The sequence below is a fragment of the Pteropus alecto genome, unplaced genomic scaffold (assembly GCF_000325575.1).
Source record: "Pteropus alecto unplaced genomic scaffold, ASM32557v1 scaffold103, whole genome shotgun sequence".
In the NCBI taxonomy this organism is placed as follows: domain Eukaryota; kingdom Metazoa; phylum Chordata; class Mammalia; order Chiroptera; family Pteropodidae; genus Pteropus; species Pteropus alecto.
Window position 1 is genome coordinate 13,184,719 of NW_006436288.1, and position 24,133 is coordinate 13,208,851.

General features: G+C 36.0%; 1 protein-coding gene and 1 pseudogene across 3 annotated transcripts in view; one reads left to right on the plus strand and one right to left on the minus strand.

The window, feature by feature from the left end:
* Nucleotides 1-8,245: 8,245 nt before the first annotated feature.
* The window catches only part of IPO8 (importin 8), a 55,102-nt gene continuing 39,214 nt past the window's right edge, over nt 8,246-24,133 (minus strand). For 2 of the 3 annotated variants that reach the window (XM_006912719.3, XM_025047346.1), the window contains 6 exons: nt 23,162-23,257; nt 16,944-17,164; nt 14,708-14,913; nt 12,831-13,034; nt 11,129-11,245; nt 8,246-10,232 (listed from right to left, as the gene is read on the minus strand). In XM_006912719.3, the coding sequence (XP_006912781.1) occupies nt 10,135-10,232; nt 11,129-11,245; nt 12,831-13,034; nt 14,708-14,913; nt 16,944-17,164; nt 23,162-23,257 (942 nt within the window). In that variant the 3' untranslated portion in view covers nt 8,246-10,134. Of the gene's footprint in view, nt 10,233-11,128; nt 11,246-12,581; nt 12,697-12,830; nt 13,035-14,707; nt 14,914-16,943; nt 17,165-23,161; nt 23,258-24,133 lie in introns of those variants that run through there. The other variant, XM_025047345.1, reaches the window with a different exon arrangement.
* Nucleotides 21,645-21,759, plus strand: LOC112480381 (annotated as a pseudogene).

The window sequence follows — 24,133 nt, forward strand, 5'->3', positions numbered from 1 at the left end:
AATAAAATTTTAAAAATTCAAGTCACCCTTCAGGAGTTCACCTAGCATGCTCATCATGGACAAACTTCTTCCACACTTTTTCTCTCTACTTCATTCTACGTTCATAACAGTAAGATGCATTAACAATTGATGTGCAATTGTTAATTTTAAGTCAGGGCCATGAGGTGCCCTGATATTTGGTTAAACAATGTTTCTGGGTGTCCGTGAAGATGTTTCTAGATGAGATTAGTATTTGAATCTGTAGACTGAGTAAAGCAGATGACACTCCTATATGTGGGTGGGCATCATCCAATCCCTTGAGAGCTGAATGAACCAAAAAGGTAGAGGAAGGGAGGACTTGTTCTCTCTGCCCATTGTTGAGCTGAGACATTGGTCTTTTCCTGCACTCTGACTGGAACTTAACGTTATTGGCTTTCCTGAGTCTATAGCTTTCGGATGACATATCATGGAACTTCCCAGCCTCCATAACCATGTGAGCCAGTTCCTTCTATTATAATCCCTCCCCGCCCCCTCTCCCTCATTCTCTCTCTCTTTGTATATAGATCCCTATCTGTTCTGTTTCTCTGTAGAACCCTGATGAGATGATTAATTCAACTTCATTTTCTCTCCTAAGGAATGATTTCTTATTGGCTATGTTCTACAGTTACTGAGAAAAAAGTGGCAGGGTATCAACAAGAAAAAAATAAGTATTGACTACAAATGCTGACATAGTAAGTCACAGCTACTGTGCGACCAGCACAAAGCAGGACATGGAGGTGGGGGAGGAGTAGAGAGAGGTACAAAGGAGGGATGCACACATCTTCAACGTGCTTCATTGTGACATTTCCGGCATCAGTTTCATCACCCCTCCATGACAACCACCACCACCCTACAGATACACCCAAACAGCAGATGGCATGCCCTGATGTCAGAGCCTTAGGAACTGTGTAGGTTATAGGTGAATTTTTCATCGGAAAGATTTGACTTTATTCTTAGCTCTCCAAATGATGGCAACAAGACTTACACCATTATCCATTTGGTTTCCACATCTACACTTTCCCTCTATCTTTTCCTTCTTTCATACCTAATGGTGAAAATACTCAGTGAACTAGACTAAGGATCATGCCATCTCTAAAACTCTACTAAGTATTTAAATGAGTTTGGCCTGTTTCTAATACAAACTAAATTTTCAGATAAGATTAGAGTGAGATTTAGAGGAATCTAAAGAAAAATTAGAAACTGGACGGGAAAATAAATGATGACGAAGCATAAAAGTTTGCCCAAACTGGTGTCAACGACCTTTAAAAGACATGTTGGCCCATAAATGTTCTTTTTAATGCAAGAAAGGACATACTAAGAATTAACATTTTTAGGATGTTTTACAGACCATCAAGAAATTCGTGTGGGCAAACACAGTTTTTGAAAATCTGAGGACAAGAAAAGTTACCCTTCCTCTGCCTGGTATTGGTAACAGAGAACAAAGTGGGCCGGGGGTGAAGGCGAACGGCCTGACTGCCCTGTACATGCGCAAAGACCCTGGCCAAGGTCCAGCTCACTTAAATATTATCTCTTGACTTTTAGACAATTTTCCTTAAAAGATAAAGTTTATTTCTCTATTTCTTGTGACTACCATACATTTCTACAGCTTTAAAAGGAAAAGTGGAGTTATACAAAGGTGCATTCACTTGAAGGGGATCAGGATATGCCGTTCCAGAATATGCCACTTTGGCATAAGGATTATTTTGACCAGAAGGCAGTTGAGGATCAACAGTTGCAGGAAGAGTTCTCTGCTTTCCCCTTACGTGCCTGAAAGCCAGGCATAAATTTCCCTTTGTGAAGGTGTGCCCCACCACCACCAGCAACTCATCGCCAGAGATAAACAGTCAACACCTACATAAGTTTGCATAAACAGAACTTATTAAATAATCTTGTCTATTAGTTTCCCCCCAAAATTCCCTAGTCACTGTCTCACAACTTACCATGCCTTGAAGCTCAAATCCCCCTTTCCCTTGTTAAAATAACATATAAGCCCCTAAATCTAACCACTAAAGAAGTAAAACGAGTTTCACTTATTTTCTGTGAACTCTCACACATGCAAATATCAATAAAAATTGTGTATCTTTTCTCCTGTTAATTGTCTTTTGTTGGTTTAATGTTCAAGCCCCCGGTTACTGAACCTAAGAAAGCAGAGGTTTCTCTCTGTGTGTATATGTATGTGTGTATGTATATATGTATATACATACACACATATATACATATATAATGAAACACTTTTAAACTTCATACTTACACTTTACTTTGAAAGTATCAAAAGTTAAAAATCACCCCAAAAACCATATTTACAACCTTATAAAAGTATGCAGTGGGAAAACAGATCCACCATAAAGAAACGTACTTCACGGCATTTAAAAATTTTAGCTCTTCAATTAAGGCTTAGCACTTATTCTAGTTAGTGTCTCTGGACCATGCCGATTTCATTACATTACAAAATCTTGTAGAGGTTCTCCCAGACCTGATTGACAGCATAATCCATTACTCTAATTTAGTAGTTCTCCACATGGCAGAATAAAATTAACGGTGTCACCAAATAACCATTGCCAAGTGACAGCTCAACAAAAGCCCTAGGGAGGCAAATGCCTGTGTTATTACATTACACAAGCAATCCTGCTCTGGCGTTTAAACCCCACAGTCAATTCTAAACCCAGACATCTCTGAAAATCAGATTTCCAACTTGAACATAAACATGAGATGGTAAAAATAGAGCCCAAGGGCAGAGAGGCATGTACATACAGGCTCATGAATATTTTTGAAAAACACGGAGAAATAGCTTCACAGCAATCCAACTTCGCCATGCTCGTTAAACTGATCTATTGAACTGTCTCAACTGCATGAGTTAGAAGAGCTGACCAATGGAGTCAGTGTAACTAGAGATAATGGTTGAATACGTAAAAAACTAATTCAGCAATGGTTGCTGATGGGGTTTTATGTGTATATAGCCTATAAATTAGATCGTGCCTTTTCATTTGTAAAAAGTTTTGCTTATTAAAAATAAAGCTGACTAAAAATAAAAATAAATGATAGTCCCTGAAAACAAATGCCTAACATTTATAAATGAATGTAAACTGAATCTAAGCTACAGATTTTGTCACATCTGTTTTTAGATATAGCTTAGTCTACAAGTAGACAATCTAATTTAAGAAAGTTCAGTTATCATATTCTCTTTTCAGTTTCAACCTATTGTGGAATCTTGGGATGGAGAGGAATCTTAGCAATGACCTAGTTCTGCCTCATGTCAGATGCCAGCACTGTCTCCACTGTTACTGTATAAGAAAAAATTAATTGTTGTCTCAGAAATTCAGGGGTGTTTTATCTTCATTAATATTGCAAAATGCAGGAGAGTTTTTATGAACAGTATATTAGTCATCCACAGCAGCATAACAAATTGTCCCCAAACTTGGCAGTTAAAAACAACAATCATTTATGATCTCACAGTTTCTGAGAGTCAGGAATCCAGGAGTGACTTAGTTGGGTAATGCGACTTTAGGTCACTCATGAGGTTGTGGTCAAGCTGTCAGCTGAGCCTACAAAACATGATCTTGATTTAAAAATTAAAATGTCCGCTTAAAATATTAATATTTCCATCCTCAAAGCTGAGACCTCACATGCACCTACCCCTCACCAGGGCCTGTGTATTAGTTTTCTATTGCTGCTGTAATAAATTATCACTAACTTTATGGCTTAAAACACACAGATTTATTATCTTACAGTTCTAGAGGTCAAAAGTCCCAGATGAGTCTCATTTGGGCTAAAATCAAGATGTTGGCAGGGCTGCGTTCTTTCCTGGAGGCTCCAGGAAAGAATCCATTTCCTTACCTTTTCCAGCTTCTAGAGCAGCAGTCCCCAAACTTTTAGGCACCAGGGATGAGTGCTCCTCTGAGAGTCTTAATGCCTGATGATGTGAGGTGGAGCTGAGGCAGAGATGCTGGTGCTGAGGAGAGGCTGTAAATACAGATGAAGCTTCTCTGGCTCGCCCACCAGCTGCTCACCTCCTGCTGTGTGCGGCCCAGTTCTTAACAGGCCACGAACCAGTACCGGTCTGTGGCCCGGGGATTGGAGATCCCTGTTCTAGAGGATGCCTGTTGGCTCATGGCCCCTTTCCTCCACCTTCAAAGCTGGCAACAACGGGTTTAGTATTTCTCACATCTCATCACTCAGCCTTTCCCTTCCGCCTCCCTCTTCTCCTTTTAAGGAACCTTGTAACTACATTGGACACACCTGGTAACCCATAATATGCTCCCTAGTTTAAGGTCAGTTGATTACCAAACTGAATTCTATCTACAACCTTAATTCTTCTTTACCATATAAGGTTACACAATCACGAATTCTGGGGATTGGGATTTAAACACCCTTACAGTGGGGGAGGGGGAGAGAGTCATTACAACAGCCTGTATGTAATACAGCAGCCAACTAAAGGACAATCACTGGTGAGGATTAACATAAGGTTAACATAAGGATTATGAGAGAGCAAGAAGGGAAATAGCATCACCTGGCTTAGGGTATACATACCCTTTAAACCTGGGTTGAAAGAAGAGACCCAAAGCCTGTCAGATGTAGGAATATTAGAGAATAAATAATCTGCTTATTTAACTTGTTTCTGCCTTTAGAGACTCTCTAGCTCTGATGCCAAACCACAACCCCACTGAGGGGCTGGTCAACTGGGGAGTGGCCTGGACATTGACTGCAAGGGGAACTCAGACCGCACTGGAATACATTGGTAATAGGGTCCCAGGTAATGAAGGTTTCCAAATACAGCTCCTCATTTAACTAGTGAGATGAAAACTTCTCTTGTTCCACCTTCATGAAAAAATAAACGCTTCTTGCTGGTATCTACCAATGTAGAACATTTTATGTAAAAATGTCACCAATCCTGATTCCACCCAGCTGAGGGATGTCTGACATCGGCAGCTGCAGGGAGCTAAAAATTAAGAAACTGAATTTGTAGTTTTGGTTATTGGGAATGAGCAATATGGGGATATCTGGTTTGGAAAGCTGTATATAATAAATGCATACCATAAATTTCTTATTTTGAAAATAGGAGTATACAATTTTTATTGATGAAATATCAATGTCTCCCCAACTCTACCGAATAAATGCTGAGCAAATATTTAACCATCGCTAGATCAAAAGGGAGATCAAATTATTGACCTTCTTTACATATGCGTTTGACTAAAATTGGGCAAATAATTCAGTTTCAAGTGGGATATTTTAAGTCCCACTGACTTCTCTAATTTAGCTATTACCAGAGCCATACTTTGGCAGGGTTTTGGATCACACAGCCTACCAATGATAAAACATCATAAGCAAAGCACTATACTAGGTGCTAGGTTTCGGTAGTAAGTAGGACATCGATTTGACTCTCAAGAAGTTTATATTATACAATTATTTCATCATAAGTGGGATACATGATTCAGAGTTGACATGGGGGTTCTAAAAGCTTCTCTAAGGAAATATTTATGTTCCAAAGTGAAGGTGAAGAATTTATCAGGTAAAGAATAGAGGGAAAGAAGAGAAAAAGACTAATCAGTGCACCTACAGGAAGGAAAAGAAACCAGTGAATTGGGGCAGTGAAAAAGGCATCTGGAGGGAACTAAGGAAGTAGCACAGGCTGAGATAGTTGAAATAAGAGCATATCATTCAGGGCCTTTGGGGCCAGGTTAATGATTTTATCTGTATCCTAAAAGCCATGGGGAGATCTTAATCTCTCTGGTTAGTGATACAATCAAGATTTGTGTTTTGAAAAATCATTCTGCTTATTTGGTGGAGAATAGGTAAAGGCAGTGAGGTGGGGCACAAGAGCACTTGTAAGATCCCAGATTTGAGGATACCAGAATATTCCAGCAAGGAATGATGGTGGCCTACACTAAGATAACATAGAAAGAAATATTCAAAATATTTTTTGAAGAGATAATCAGCAAAACATGGTTTGAGAAATGAGGAAGTCAGAGTCATCAAGGACGACACTCAAATATCTAGCAAGAACTGGTGACTGGTACCACCAATCAAGAAACATTGGAGGAAGGCAGGGTTGGAGAAAGGGTAAAAATTTTGATTTCCATTTGGACGTGTGGAGTTTGAGATACCTGAAACCTTCAAGAGAAGGCAATTGGTTCTAGAAGTCTGAATGCCTGAGGAGAGGGCAGGATGTTAATTAAAGCCAAGACAGAAGAGGGCCTAGGATCAATCTTGAAGAAGTTTCTACACAATGAATACCTGATTAATGAGTGAACAGGCTCTTAAAAATTAAGTAGAGGAGAATAAACCTACAAGGGGAAAGAAATCAGTGGAGTTAGGAGAAAGGGGTTCTTTGTCATGAAAACTAAAGGAACGGAGATCTGTAAAAAGAGGACTCAACTGCCTGGAATGCGGCTGCACATAAAACCTATGCACTGGATAGATGGGATGATGGGACAAACAGGAGGGACTGCAGTGATGTGGATGGCATCTTACCTCCCGTGGCATATATCTACTTCACCATCCAGCTGCTGCTGCTACTAATCTGTGTTTTCTCCTGAGAGCCAGATAGGAACCTGACTCTAATATATTTGTGGCCTCTGAGATGCCTCTAAGTTCCAAGTTCATTGGCAGAACCTCAAATGTTCATTCATTCAGTAGTTCATATTAATTTTGTTTGGCCACTAGATGCAGGATATATAAAGAAGACACATGCACAAAATACCACGTAAATACCACGCACAGTCTCTTCCCTCACACTTAAAATCAATGGCATGAACAATTCACGGTGCAAAACACATGCGATGTGAAAAAGAAGAGGAAGAAGCTAATTCCAAGTCCAGAGAGATTATCCACTTTGAAGAAACTCATTGACAGGTGTAAGGAAAGGTAAGACCTGTGGAATCAGTCTGGAATCGGGAGAGATGAAGATCAAGCTGCACAAGTTCCCAGGAGAGAAGGAAGAGAAACAAGGGTATTGTCCTTATTCACTGGGCAGCGGGAATAGTAAGTCACTCTATGAGCTGTGTGGGGGACACTGGGCCACAGCTAAAAGGTGCCCATGAGGCCTTGCTGTGTAGTTCTCATCCTCCCTGGGTTTGCCTTTCGTGCCCAAGGAGGATCTCTGGAAAAAAGTCTCCATAAGTTCGCCCCTGCCTAAGTTGCTCTCATCGCCGTGCAAATTCCAAACCCTTTTGGGAAGCCTGCAGTTTCTATGATTTGAGAGGTACTCGTCTACATGTGAAAAAATTTTCAACTTGGGTGAACTCCAAGGTGAACATCCTCTCATGTGCCCTGTAGGGAGCATGTACATTCGCTCACCTCCCCCTTGATGGCAGAGCCTTGCATGCCCTTTTCTCCACCACAGCCCTTTCCGCCCTCTGCCAGCACCATCTGGCCCAGACTCTCCTGTTGCATACATGCCTCTCTTCTGGCTACAGGATCAGCCACAGTTGCCCTCATGTTTGTGCTTCTTCCGAAAGCATAGTCCAACCCTTTGTTCATTGAATTTGTGGCCTTACTCACTAGTGGACTGCCCAAGAAGTCTCTAACCACTCCGGTCAGCACTTGGACACTGATCTCAGTGGAGAGAGCAAAACAGGCACAGGAAGGATCACCATGTAAGGCATGCATGCACACACACACACACACATCCACGCACACACTCTAGTGGTCTGATCACACTGCCAAGTTTCCCTTATTTCCTCCATGGATCGATCTGTTTTCAGTCTCAATTGCTAAAAAGAAAACTGGACTGTCATTCACTGTATTACTTAAATGACACAATTTAAAGTAATTGTTTTCTATCTTAGGAATTTTCACTGATTAATAATTTACTGGTTCACTGGGGTCTTAATATAAATTAGAAGTGGGGAGAAGAAGCTTACTGCCATGCTAGGTAAGTATTTGAGAGTCAAAAGGCCAGCATTTACCATTCCAATCAGTTTTGACTGCTCCGAATTTGATGGTAGTCCATGCAACAGAAAATGGCTCCATTTGGGGCACCTTTCTATTCTCCTCGAGGTCCTGATGTGGTTGAATGCCCTGTTTTTCAGAGCTTCTATCGCTCTGGTATGAGATGGGCTCTAGCTCTCAATCACACCCCATTCTTCAGCTGTTGATGAGCACTTGTTAACCTCCCAGACCAACAGCCACCTTGCTTCAAGTCTCCAGAAGTCAGGAAAACATACTGATGGGTTTTTAATCGCCTCCCTAAAGTACCTCCACATTTCAGAAAACATTACACACAAAAAAGTTCAAGATCCTGGGAATCAGTCCGCATTTTACTTTACAGTACATTCATGTAAGTTCCTGCATTTCCAAGGTAACCAGATCACATTCAGGTTAGCACTGCTGGTAACAAAATCATACAACTACCCTGACTTCAAAAACAAGATAGGATGATACACATGGACAATTCTTTCCTTTTAATACTGCAGAAGACAATACATCACAAAAATAAAATCACATGCCTTTTACAATCCAGTGTGAAGGCATATTATTTACGTTAAAATTAAACGATTTGGTACATGGAAAGAATAAGAAGAGTTTCAAAGCTTACAATACCTAAACTTCTCCCCACTGCCATCTTTTCTGACCACTAGTTGGCACATTCAACGTCAATGCCTTGGGAAGAGAGAGAGAGAGGAAAGCAGGGGATCATTTAACTTTGAAACTCGTGGCTCCATAGGCTGCTTCTGTAAAAACTACTTAAATAACCTGAAATTCTAAAAAGAGTTAATATTAACAAGAGATGGTAATACAGGAAGCACCTGGAGAAAATTCCTCCAGTCACTAATGGGAAACAAGCTGCAGACATTTCACAAAAATGGAAAACTGTATCACATAGAGTAATATATTAAGTTCTGAAAATACACTTTCACTTTATTGAATGGAAACACTATGATCCGTGTTGTGGTCTTGAATAAGCTCAGAAAAACAGCTCCATCTGCAATATTTTCGACGAGCTCTATCTTATCTTACATCATTATTAAGAGTGTAGCTGATCATTAGCCCAACCTTTGAAAATATAAGAAGCCAAACTGAGCTACAATAAAGACTAGAATGAATTAGGCAGGAGAAAATTCAGATGTGTGAGAAAGCAAGAAATTAGATTTGAGTCTTTTTCCTAGATAAAAAATATTATTAAAAAAATGCTTTGGACCCGGGTCCAACATAGCTGGAATGATCAATAATTAAAAACGCAAGCCCCCATCGGGAAAGACAGCATGCCGATGCAGCACCTTTCTCCTAGAAGTTCAATGTGCTTTAGTGTAATTATCAATTAATTGCATAATTAAGTACATGACTCAGAATATACTGACTTATTAATTCCAGTGACTAAAAAGTCCCTGCCACTTGCTGCCAAGAAATTTTTGAGTCCTGAACTTATCAAGTTATGAATGAAACTGTTACTCATATTTGCTGACTTCAAAAGAAACATCACCCTTTCAGGGATGAAAAATATAATGGAAGAGGGAATAAGACACTTCTTAGAAAAGCCACAAAACGTCTTAAGAAAAAACAGAGCCAGTGCATATTTTACAACCCCTGAAGAAAGCCCCCAGCAGCCCAGTGAGCAAGGGGAGCAGTGATGTTTTTGAAACCAGAGTGACTTGTAGGTAACTGCCTAACAGTAAATTCACATAGTAAAATGCAGAGTAAGTCAACATATAGCCAAGGTTTACATTATATCTAGAAATATGCTTTATGCTTTAAAAAAAATTGCAATGCACTCCAAAAAAATGTTTTCAGATAATTCATGTACAACAGAAGGCACTGTTATCCGCATAAATCCATTGATTCTGCATGGCAAAAACCTGAGACGTGCAATTCAATCCAATCCTCTAAAATCACCTTGGTCATTCATCCTTTGGAGCATAAGATTTGTCCTTTTTTAGTCCAATGATTTTGTCTTCTTTTAATTTCATACATTACAGTAGCTGCTTAAAATATGCATTTCAGGGTGAGAAAGGTCAAAGGGGAAGGGGAGAGTGGATAAAAGTGCTGCCCAATGGCAGGCAGTAACTGGCACAGCAGGAGGGCACCAAAGAGCAGTCCCCTCCATTCTTCCCCTTGACCTCCATGTTCCTCTGGTGAAGTTAAAATGTCATCATGACACTTGGTCACTTGATGTTCCTTCTTTCAGTTGTTGCTGGGCATAGTCCCAAAGTTAAATGCAGAGAGGACTCCTTTGTTTTCAAAGGTGAAGCCTCCCTGTTGTTCAATCTTCTTCTTTGCCTCTGGCAGGTACCAAGAGAAAGGGGGAAAAAAGAAGAGTATTTAAGGTGACAAAGCTGAAAACAACCTCAAAGGAGCCAGATTCTTTATACTTAACACTCTTGGTATTAATTATTCTGCCCCACTGAGCATTAGCCTTTAACAGACATAGTTCAGTAAGTAGTTATGTTTACTACTGTGGGAAAATTGTTAACAATAAGTGAAATTAAAACGAGTCTCAAAGTTGAGTTCCAGTAGCTCCATATTCTGTGCTGCTGAAAGGATGTCCAGACCTCTCATGGCAAAAGGAGGATCTGCACAGAACTGACAGTCTAAGTCAATGCAGAACACCTGGGTTCCAAATTCTATGTGTCTATTCCATGACGTTACTCAGAGAAATACTTTTGTAATTACAAAATCTTTTCCATTCATTTTCTAGGAGTGACTATAATAATGTCTGCATAAAATAATGCCTCCAGCTCAAAAACCGAAAATCAACAAAGATCAACATGTAAAGCCCAACAAATAGAAATGGAGTGTCTTTCATTTCCAGGAATACAAGCTCCTTGCAAGAACTCATAAAGTGCCTTTCATCCATCTGTGGTTAAGATGTTTAGGTGGGTGATTCAGCTGATTACCTCTCCCTCAGCAAGACTCATCCCAACCTTTCCATCTTACCTTTGGTTCCAAAATGGGACACCACCACCACTAAAAGACATATTAATGTACAATGTTTTGCAGAGCTAAGATATCCTGAGTGATTAAAAAGATTGTACGATAGTGATAATTCCTTGTTATCCCGAAATGTTGGCCTCTAACAATTTTTTTAAAAAGTATGTAGGTGCCGCCAGGCTTATAAAGTAAGGCTGACTGTGGCACTCTGACACACATTCTCCAAACTGGAAATCAACTGGCTGACCTGCCACAGTCCTCCGGTGCTCTGCCAGTGTGTACACCTCCTGCAGCGCTCTCCTCTGATCCTCACTGAGTGGTGCTATCAGGAGTTGGTACCAGGCAGCATCCCGATTCTGCACAGCTGTTGCATTTGGGGGTAGAGGGAGGAGGAAAAGATAAGGGAGCCCACTGACAATTATTTCAAAGAATAATGATGACATAATCAAATTACAATGAAATGATTGTAGACAGAAAGAGAAAGTACGGCACTATGATAAACACAAGTGATGAAACTTATTCCAACCAAAGATTATTTCTGAGTACCCACTTAGTAGCCAATTACGTGGGACTATAAAAGGATGGCCGAGACATGAAAAATCTCTGCTTTGCCTAAATTTTCTGCTTCTTTCACCATCTCCCCTTCTTCCTAGGTTTTAGTAACTGTGAATGCTCCCTAAAATTCAGATCTTGGGAAACATTTGTTCCCACTTGTCATCATTGTCCTCCAGAATTCTCATACTACCTACAACTTCAGCATTGCTCCTACACCAAGAACTCGTATTTGTACTTTTAGGCACACTGTTCCCTATAATCCTCCTGGACTTTTATATTTGAATAGCCTGGCTCTAACTCAACTAAAACCAAATCTAACATTTACCTCCTAGATCCTTCTTATCTCTCCACTTCCATTAGGTTCTATCAGTTTCCTAGTTGATCACTGTAAATCCCTAACATCCTTATCCATGCCCTCTCCACATCCAATCTGCTGCTGCTTTCTTAGTCTTTCCCCTTGGTCCCGTTTTATTACTTCAGAGATCGAAGCATCGGTCTCTCCATGCTGATCCAAAGCTGGATGCCTTTTACTTGAGGATCATTTTAAAATGTATATTCATATGTCTATTAGTGGAACTAAATTATGGCACAACCATAGCAATACGATATAACTGTAAAATAATCTATACTAATAAGATTTTTTTTTCATGATAATTTCTTTATAATAATTTTCTAAATATTCTCATTGGTTTATTATTTTTAGTTCTATAAACTTTCCATTTACATTTTCCATTTTTATACTGGGTTATTGGTCTTATTCTTTTGTAGAAGGTCTTTGTAAACTGTGAGCCTTAAGCCTACTATAGGTATGTGGCAAATATTTTCTCCCAAACTTTTATGAGTCCTTTAACTGTATTTATAGTGTCTTTTGCTGTACAAAATTGGTAAATTGCTTATGTAGTAAAAAGTTTTTTTCCTAGGGCAGCTGGACTCTGTTCCTTCCCTTGGGGATCATGAATTGCTGATTAAGTTTATGGCCACAATTTTTAAGTAACATATGACTAAGATACTTTATTCTTTAAGTTTATGGCCACAATTTTTAAGTAACATATGACTAAGATACTTTATTCTTTTTTGTAAAACTGCTTATCCATTGATACCTAGAGGATGAACAATTTATGCAGATCCTCTTGCCTGAAATTACTTTTGTGAGGATAACCTGCAGCCTCACCTGCCACTTTACAACGATGAAGGTTGCTGGAATTGAGTGATAGGTGTTTCTCTGTGTTATTCTCTCTCATTTTTTGTGTTTGGGTATTTCTATAATAAAAATAAATAAAAATTTTTAAAAGAATCTAAGCCAGTTTCGGGCAGATCCCAAAACAACTTCTAACAGGAGAAAATGAAGAAAGAGTTTAGGAAAAAATCTGAAGATTGAGGGAGTAAAGACATACTTAGCAGAGCTTGTGTAAAAAATTGATATTCATCCACACTATTGTCAAGGTCAAGTGGAGTGCTGAACCCTTCAAGGGCAGTTTCTTCCAATACTTCTTCATCCCAGTCATCATCATCTTCCTCTTCATCTTCACCTCTTCCATTATTAGGCTGCATTGCTTGAGCAGTTACATTCGCTTCCTCTTCATCACTTGAAATCTCCTCTGTGAATCCGTTATTTGAAAAAATCAAAACACATGTAGTCAAGATATAAAATTCCATAAAGAAAACAAATTACCCTGGAAATGGAAAAACTACCACATAATTTTACATAAAACTATAAAATAATGTTTGCTAAACTGAAAATGCCTTTATCCTCCTCACTGAAAACAACTTCTAACTGTGCCTGAATCTGTGATCCAGCTGAAGATTACTATGGCTTTGTTATGGTTGCCTCATGTTCATTAATACAAAATACTATTTAACTACAGATAACCAAATTAACTTTTCTGTCAAAAAAAAAAAAGCCATAAAATGAGTATGCAGTCAGTTTATATGTTTTAAATAACAATGACCCCCCACCGAGAATTCAGGCCTCTTAACTATGTACTGCTCAGAAATGATCAGGTGAAGAGGTCATTTCTGCTAATAGAAACAGAAAAATATAGAAATGTAAAAGAAAAATAAAATAGCCATATGTATGTTGAAAAGTTAAAAGACGAATTGTATATCACCGTGGATTGTTTCTATTTTCAGTGCTGGTTTGTTCCAAGCAGTTAGACCAGTATTGTAAATAACCAGGAGACAGTAAATAATGCAAGGTAGATTCAGAAATAAGGCAAGAAACCACAGTTTTGACCACATATTTTAACATATAAGTGTGTGTGTGTGTGTGTGTGTGTGTGTGTGTGGCACAAAGGTATAATTACAAAGACAGCAATAATACCTTTGCTAGTTAATCATTCTATACTTTAGTAAGAAATTCAACAAGAAAGTCTAGGATATTACTAGAAAATTTTTCAAGTAATATTAATTATAATCCAATAAAAAATGAACAAGAAATTCGAAAGAGAACATCATAATATACTAAAAAAAGAATTCTATCATTGTTGCCATATACTTCGCAAAAACAAAAACAAAAACAAAAAAACCCTCTAGTAAAGAAACACTATTGTAAAAAAAAATAGAGTTGCATATTTTCCAGAAAAAGTTTTGATTTTTCCCAGTTAAAGAAGTGCTATTTTTAACCAGAAGCAGAAAAACTTCATTTGGAGTTGGATAATGTTACTTCCTGGGACCTCGTAGTTAACAGTGAATACCATTAAATAAAATAAAGGTCTGATATTCTTGACTCTAACAATCTTATTCTGACTCTTGATTAAGCAAATTACATTCATTTATGTACTTTATTCTAAATTTATAACACGTAAATCACAAGTATCTCCTAATTATAATACCTGATGATGAATCACATTAGAACCATTAAAAACAAATCGAGTACTCTCTACCAATCTGCTATACTGACACTTCTGTTCTAAGACTAATGGTTCATTTAATTCATATCTTCTGGCTTCACTGAGACTGTTGGCACCAAAAAAATAATAATAATTGAAAAACTGACAAGACCACTTAATTCTGTTCTAAATGTATATCCCAGGGTTTAACAACATTCACTAGGCTCAATAATAAATCACTTAAGTGTCAAAAGGTGAACAAATATAAATTTGTATCACATAATACAATTAATTAAGTCAACCAAACCCAAAATATTTGTTAAATGTGCAACAGGCCAAAGAGTGTAAATGTGTTCAATGACTACAAACAGACTAAGATTCAAAGAAAACACATTCTCAAATCAAAACTAATTATAGCATTTACTGCAGTTAGAAGACTTTACCATTTTCTTCCATATCTGTTTTCTCTGTTTTTGAGCGATCTTCCCGGTTTACTAGCTGTCTAGTAGCACACACCTGCTTTAGACCAAGGAAAAGGAAAAGAATTGAGGGCACAATCTGTCCCACCACAGCATCTACCGCAGGAGGTCGATTTTGCAATTCCAAGAGGATACTCAGTCCTATTATACACATCTTCCGGTCATGATGCCTACAAATTATGAAGAGAAAAAAAAAAAATGTGTGCATGAGGAATGAGGACAAATTCTGAGGAAACTATGAAAAGAAAAGTCCGAGGTGTACTCTAAGGTTCATTTGTTAGAATTACACAGAGGTATCCTTATTTTGGATTATATGAAATCCTATGTAAATTGAGTTTTGTAAACCAATTATTATCAGTAAAGACTTATAGGAGTCTGCAATCAGTATGGTAAAATCTTGTTATATCAATTTATGATTAATATAAATGCGATATCTGGCATAACAAGTTTATTAAAGCATGAATACCTATATCTGACAGCATAAAATTCCTATCCAATGGAAAAAAAGGAACAGTTCTTTAGACTATATTAGATTGGTCTACAGGTTTCTCAGCAGATGTACTGTACACTAACCCCACGTGCCAAAAGCTATTTCAAAAATTCAGCATCTAATAAGCTGAATTAATGGCGATAAGTAAATCTATTCACTGTCCTCTGCTATAACACAAGATAAGAAAAATTTAATTATGAAGGAAAAAAGTTTGACCAATACACACTACACACATTTTTCAACTAAATGTGTATTCTAAGTAGTTTAAAACTAAAAATATTAAGAAAAGACTATATTATATAATATTTAAAATTGCAGACATGAACAAAAAAATAATTTTCAGTAATTCAATTTGTTTAAAATAAGAGTAATATACAACAAACCCAATGATGAATATATTACAAGCTTCTATTATTCTTCATTATTTGCATTACTTGATTTCTTCAAGTTATTACTGCTAAAGCAGTTATACTATAACAGGAATCATACTTGTCCTGAGGGCTGCCTTATCCATGTAGACCGTAACTAGTAGCACAGACTGAGTGTCAAGGGGATCACTGCTGGAAAGACGACTATCAAGTGGGGCTCTAAAGAATCCAAGGAAGCACAATCCAAGCATGCCCAGTCTATGCGATAGCAGAGATAGACTTTCTATCTTTGGAAAATGGCTTACAGATGCTAATAAAGAGATATGCATACCAACAGCATAACTGTGAAAGACCAAATATCTATTCCCTAAACCTTTGTCAGACTTTAAGCACAATTTCTTTTTAAAGAAATATCTATTCCCTAAACCTTTGTCAGACTTTAAGCACAATTTCTTTTTAAAGTCTGTTCTTCCCTTGAAGGCTTTAATAAGAAATCTAAAACAGGGACAAATTCCAGTCTCCTACAAATAGAAAAATTAGAATAAACATAGCAGCTTACGAAGATGTTCGCCCACTCCTATTCTACCACCCTAATTCAGGCCTCCCTCATCTCCCACCACTCAGAAGTGTCCTAACTACTACTCTTGCTGGAAGTCTTTTCCCCTCAGCAAATTTTTCTAAATAATATCTTACAAAACTTAAAAAGAATATTAGTTGTTTCTAATGCTTTAAACAATTACTCAGCAATCTAGCTCAAATTCTCGTATAACACCATCACTACTATGTGTTGAGTCACTTGAGGTGGGCATATAACTACCTCTTTTCTTATGTTAGAAAATTAGGAGAGTGCTTCACATAAGGCCAAACTCTCCTACCAGGGCAGCACCTGGGCTACAACTAACAATCCTGACCTTATATTTGAGAACAGGCTCCACTGAGATCTTCAGAGTTCAATATCCTGGAACAGTACTGTATATCTTTACCAGACTGGTACCTTGCTTAGTAACTTTCCTCCATTTAGAATGTTTTTACCCATAGGCACTTAATGGTCACAGAATGTGAATGGACACCTAATTTTTGTTATCTAAAGATATAACAATATGCATAAGTCAAAAAAAGTGGAGAAAAGGTATACCTAATTTTCAGAGCCTGCATTCTTTCCACTAAATTATACTGCTGAAACATTGTTATTTCTCTAAAAATTAAATATTATGTTAACAATATACTAAAAAGAATTCTTAAGATATGAAAAATATCTTTTCATATACAATTACATGTACATACAATAAAAAATCAACTTTCTAGAAACAGAAATGCAGTAGAAAATCCAAAAGACACATACCCAAGAAAACAATCTGTATCATTCATCCACTGATTTACAAACTGTACAGTTATAGGTCCAGGGTTGTGAGGCAACTGAATTCTTTCTAAGGTATGTAGCAGCAAATCAGGGTTGTAGTACAAGGCAGCAATTGCAACCTGAAGACACATAGTACGAAGCTCACTAGTTTTGACCCCTCGGGTTAATCTCTCCAAAACAAGTTGAACAAAGAGTGGAATGCACTAGAGGAAAAAAAGAAAGAGAAAATCAACCATACACAAAGAAACCAAGTAACTTTTATAGAAAGCTGAATGTTGGTAAAAAGTGTAATCAATAAATAAGATACTCTTAATGGCAATAAAACTTTTGCTTATTTAAGTCATTTTTAAAGATATTAAATTTATAGTCTCATAAAAACCCAGAGAGATGAGATGGCCAAGGAGAAATCCTAGAGCAGTGCCAGGAAGTCTCCTTCTCTTTTAAGTACGGATTACACTTAGAGATTCTCCTACAGGAGTCCACACTCAAATGGTGGCAATAAGTATGGACTCAGCCTTTCCACGTTTAAGGTAAAATGACTATGGTGATAAATGAAATTCAAAAGATAAATGAATAAAACTCAGAATAAGCATGATGTGATCAGAATTTCTCTTAAGAAAGAAGATTCCTGTTGGCATAAGTGAAAGACTGAAATAAAAACAGTAGACTTGGCATATAAAACAAAATCATTGAACTCCAATCTTTAAATGCAACATTGATGAACTAATTTTAAGTATTTGCCAATATATATTTTCAATTAAAATAAATGGGCTGAAACTATTTATGTAAAATAAAATTCTCAGGTCATCATATGTCCTTTTCAAAAGTAAATTTTAAAAATCAAGGTTTTAGGGGAAGATGGATGAATAGGCAGAACAGAGAATTTTTAGGGCAGTGAAACTATAGTAACATATAGTAACCCTGTATGTCATTATGACGGTGGATACATGTCATTATAAATCTGTCCAACCTCATAGAATATACACAAAGTGAATCCTAATATAAACTATGGACTTTGGGTGATAATGATGTGTCAATGTAGGTTCATCAATTGTAACCAATGTACCACTTTGGTGGGGATATTAGTAATGCAGAGGCTATGCATGTGTGGGGGCAGGGGTATGTAGGAAATCTCCGTACTTTCTGCTTGATATTGCTGTGAAGCTAAAACTGCTCTAAAACAAAATTTATTTTAAAAACAAATTTCATGGAGAAATTTAAGAGTTAGGTTTAATGATTTCTTTAGTAGACAAAACTAGAAAATCATTGGAGTCAGCAGAATACTAGCCTTGTTTAGGATAATATATTAAATCAAAACACATAATTATATGTGGTATTTTTAAGACAGATTTTATAAAGAGATGACTAGTTTTAATTTTTTTGCTTTCTTCTCATATTCTAATATAGAGGATTCGGTGTTCTGATTTGATAGAACAACATATAGAACAGAAATGCTACCTTAAAAATTATTATTATAGTTAAAGTATTGTGAATCAATGAAGTCACAAGACAATGTAAACTAAGCTCGAAAAGCTCTTTTTGAGATCTTTTAAAAATAGTTTTAACAAATATTTATTATTATATGCAAAGCTATTAGTAAAATAAAGAAACCTTAAGGTTTAAAACTAGTAAAACTAAAATTATCCTTTTAAACTACATTAAAACAAAATCAATTACAGGGACAGATTGAACAAATTGTAAATCCACAATAAGAGAACCATGCAGCTTCAAAAAGGAATGCGGAATATCTCTATACACGACTATGGAATGACATACAGGATGTATTATTAAGTGAAGGCAGCAGAATTGAAAAAAAAAAGTATAATAATTAAGAAGGTAAAGAGAGAATAAATGTTTATTTGCTTATTTTTTCAAATGAAAAATAACTAAAACTGGGGAGAAATGGGGACAAGGAGTAAGGGTAGCAGAAACAGGGATGTAAGCTAAACTTTCCTGAATATACTTTATTTTATAAATTAGATTTTATAACTTTGTAAGTTTTATATATTCGTTTAAAAATTTTTTAAGCAATTCTTAAAAATTAAAATAAAATTAAATAAATGAATCAACCAAACAAGAATTATTTTAAATGACTTTAAAGTTTAATGATTTGAATATATTTTGATTATATATCTCTAGTTTATGGATATACTCTTGTAGAAAAAAAGAGCTACTAAAAAATCTTAGACTGTTAATAGTAATCATATGTTGGTAATAATATTGACATAATTACTCTGAGGCTATATGTACATATTATCAGGATAAAGCAAGCGGGTAACCATGATGAAAACCAGGATTTTTGGTATGGGAGCTACAGATTAGGATCAATTAGGTTAAGTAAAAATAATGGACTCCTGAATTTGAATTGAAAAAATCTGCATGTACTCATGACGCAGTGATCTAAAAAAAAAAAAAAAAAGATGCAATATGTATTTTCTGGCTCTCTTATGTAGAAACAATGACCAACTCAATGATTATTCCTTATGCTTAGTCTTGAAATACTATTTCCCAGGGTAGGGCAAGAAATGTACATGATGAACCCAGAACATCTAGTCATATCAGATAGCAAGCAAACTACCAAACACTACTAGAAGTTCAGGTCAAAAGCACTCATATAACAAACTCAAGAGGCTCCCACAGGCCAAATGCTGAAGCAACTTTCCTTCCTCACACCATATACAAAATTTAACTCAAAATAAAGACCTAAATGTTAGAGCTAACAAGGAATCTTTTTGTTTTCCAAACCTAAGGAACATATTAATTGCTATGAAAGTGCTGTTTAGATAATGCCATAACATAAATTGGTTGTTCGGAAAGATCAACAAAATTGACTCAACTAACTAAGAGGGAAAAAAAGAGATAGAAGATTCTATTACTAAAATCAGGAAAAAAAATAGTCATTACTACTGACCTACAGAAACAAAAAAAATAAGGAAATTTTATGAACTGCATGAAAACAAATTAGTTAGATGAAATGGACAAACTCCTTAAAAGATGCAAACTACTGAAACTGGCTCAAAAAGAAACAAAAATATGAATAGACCTCTAACAAATAAAGAAATTGAATTAGTAATTTAAAACTACCCACAAAGAAAAGCTCTGGCACAGATGGTTTCCCTACTAAATTTTACCAAACATGTAAAGAACACTGAACTTCTCAAACTCTTCCAAAAGACAGAAGAGGAGGGAGCACTTCCAACTCATTCTATGAGGCTAGCATCACTCCGATACCAAAGCCAGACAAATATATCACAAGAAAAAATATATATATAGTTCAATATCTCTTATAAATATAGACATAAAAGTACTTTTTGAAAAATACCAGCTAACTGAATCTGGAAATATATAAAAAGGATCATACCCCATGACCAAGTAAGGTCTACACCAGGAATGCATGGTTGATTTAACATCTGAAAATCAATCAATGCAATACACCACATCAATAAGGGACAAAAGCCACATGATCATCGCAATAGATGCAGAAAAAGCATCTGAAAGAATTCAATACCCTTTCATAATAAAAACACTCAACAAACTAGGAATAGACAGGAACTCCCTCGATCTGATAAAAGGCATCTATGAAAAACCTACAGCTAATATCAGACTTAATGATAAAAGATCGAATGCTTTCCCCACTAAGATGAAGAACAAGACAAGATGTTTCCTCTTGCCAGGTCTATTCATTCAACATTGCACTGGAGGTTCTAGTCAAGGCAATTAGGCAAGAAAAATAAAACAAAAAGCACCCAGATTGGAAGGGTAAAACTCTATTTGCGGATGACATGACCTTGTACACAGAAAATCCTAAGGAATTCACCGAAACACTATTAAAACTAATAAACAAGTTTGACAAGGTTGTAGAATACAAGATAAATATACAAGAAACTGCATTTCTATACACAGGCCATCAGCAGCTTGAAAATGAAATCAAGAAAACAATTTCTTTTACAATAACATTAAAAAGAATAACATACTTAGGAATATTTTAACCAAAGAACTGCAAAACTTATACTCTGAAAACTCTAAAGCATGTTTGAAGGAAAGACAACCTAAAGAAAAAGAAAGATATCCCAAGTTCAGGGACTGAAGGACTAAATATTCTTAAAATGACAATGCTTCCTAAAGTGATCTACAGATTCAGCACAATGCCTAACACAATCGCAGCTGGCTTCTTTGCTGAAATTGATAAGCTGATCCTAAAATTCATATGGAAATGCAAGGGACCTAGAGCAGCCAAAACAATCTTGCAAAAGAACAAAATTGAAGGACTCGAACTTCCTAATTTCAGAACTCACTACAAAGATACAGTAATGAAGACAGTATAGTTCTAGATTAAGGATAAAAAAATTAATCGAGTAGGAAAAGAAGCCGGAAATAGATTCAATTGATTTTATAAGGGCGCCAAGACAATTCGACAGAGAAAAAAATAGTTTTTCATTAAATGGTGCTGAGACTACTTGACACCACATGCAAAATAATGAGTTTGGACCCATTCTCCACACTACATACAAAAATTAACTCAAAATAAATTAAATACCAAATAGCACTAAAACTACAACTTTTAGAAGAAAACAGGGAAATCTTTGGGAACCTGGATTCAGCAATAGTTTCTTAAATATGACACCAACCACAAGCATCAGGAAAAATAGATTAACTGGGCATGATCAAAATTAAAAACTTCTGGTCTACAGCCATGCTACTCTGAACAAGCCCCATCCCGTCTGATCTCGGAAGCTAAGCAGGGTCGGACCTGATTAGTACTTGGATGAACACCTAGGAAGACCAGGTATTGTAGGCATAAAAAATAAAAAAATAAGGGATTGTACACTGAAAAGGTCCTTGCAGCTGTGAGATCAACCAAGGGTTGCCTCGCCTAAAAAATAAAAAAATAATAAAAAGTTTTTAAAAATAAAACTTCTGTGCTTCAAATGACATCACCAGGAGAATGATAAAACAATACATAAGTGGTGAGAAAATTTTTGCAAATTATATATCTGATAAGGGCTTGAATGTAGAATATATAAAAAGCTCCAACTCAGTAATAAGTAGACAAATAACCTAATTGAAAATGGGCAAAGGGTCTGAATAGACAATTCTTAAAAAAAGGTATACAAATGGCCACAAGAAAAGATGCTCATCCTCATTAGCCATCAGGGAAATGTGTATCAAAACTACAAGACACCATTTCTCACCCCTCAAAAAAAGCAAGTATTAATTAGGAATGGAAAATGGTGCAGCTGCTTTGGAAAAAAAGTTTGGCAGTTCCTCAAATCGCTAAACAAAGAATTACCACTCCTAGATACATACCAAGAGAAATGAAAACATGTTTGCACAAAAATTTGCATACAACTGTTCATAACAACATTGTTCATAATAGCCAAAACATGGAAATAATCCAAATGTTATTTGACTGATGAATGGCTAAACTAAATGTGATATATCCACGTAATGGAATACTTAGAAATAAAGAGAAATGAAGTACTGATACATGTTATCACATAGATGAACCTTTAAAATATTATGCTAAGTGAGAGAAGTCATTCACAAAGAACTACAAATAATTTCATTTATATAAAATATCTAGAATAGATAAATGTATATACTTCAAATGGGTGAACTGTATGGTGTGTAAATTATATCTCAATAAAGCTGTTATAAAAAAATTACAGAACTGAAAGAGAAAAGAGATACTATAGTATTACTTGAACACTTTAAAACACTTTTTTCTCATATCATGACATCAAAAATCAATCTTGTTAAAAATTTATAATACTTTCTAAATTAATAAACAAAATTTTTTTTCTTTTTTTTTTTGCACAGTATCTTTATTTCTGTTTTTTAAAAAAAGATAATCTGGGAATATTTCAATAGCACACACAAAAACAAAGGGGAAATGCAAATCTCTGGGAATCCAACTGTGCAGAATTTACACTTTTATCTCCTTTATGATTTGCTTGATAGCCCCTTAAACTATTAAACATTAAACATTTTTTTCCGTGTATCTCTTTCTCAGGTAGAATGCAAGGTACAATTTCCAAATTGCATGGGTCTTTTTCTTTGTCAGTTAAATAGGATTTGTACCAGTAAGTACAAACTGTAGGCTATCTTTTTAATTTCCCATCATAATATAAACAAATGTCAATTGGGCATGTAAATTTAAATGTAAACATCCAGATTGAGGCTTTCTATGCATATGTTACCTGGTCAATTCCCCTTCCTTTGCACTGGAGAATGATGACTTCAAGAAGTTTGGCTGCATGACATTCCGCATCTTCTCCAGCATCTCCACATAGTACCTGCCGTAATTACGATTAGCTCAGTAGTGAATGGCATTGCATATAACTTAATCAAGTCCACATGAAGCAAATATCCCACAAAAATTCAACCATTAGAATCATCGTTTTGCTTGCTTTTTAAGGTTACCTTGCTAACCTAAAGAGGGAAGGTCAAAACAAAGTCCATCTATCTTCTTTATCTAATCCAATTCCTTATATGGAGTAACAATTCACTTAACTTTGGATTAATAAATTAGGCTACATGAGTTAATTATCTAAATAAATGAAGCTTCCTTTTAAAGGCACCAAAACAACAAAATAATAAAATGAAATTTTAAAATAAATAACCTTTTTATTTATTTATCTTTGAAAGTTCAGGGGTTTTTTGTTTTTATTTTTGTTTTTTTTATGGTGACATTGCTTAACGAAACCCAGTAAGTTTCAGGTGTACAATTCAACATTATATATATATACATTGCATTGTGAAATAACCTTTTTAAACAATAAAACAAACCCTGTGTTTTTCTGATCCTATTGGATTCTTGTCCCTCTGCACCCATTTTTTCATGATAAGCATAATTAAATAATATATACTTTTTAATTTCCCCATGTGGTCTTTATAATTAGAAATATTTTCCATGGACATTATAAACCACTTAGAACTATACGATATTACAGTAGATGAATATAACAAAGTTACCAGACTGTTTCCCTATTGTCAATTCTATATCTTCACTATTATAAACAATTCTACAATGTACACATTCATACATAAAATTGAAATGCTGCTGCCTTATAACAAGATTCCTACAGAAAGATCTGTAGAGTAGAAGCATGCCTGTAGAAATCAAGACAGGTGGAAAAATTGAGTTCAAACAAGACATAAAAGAACAGACT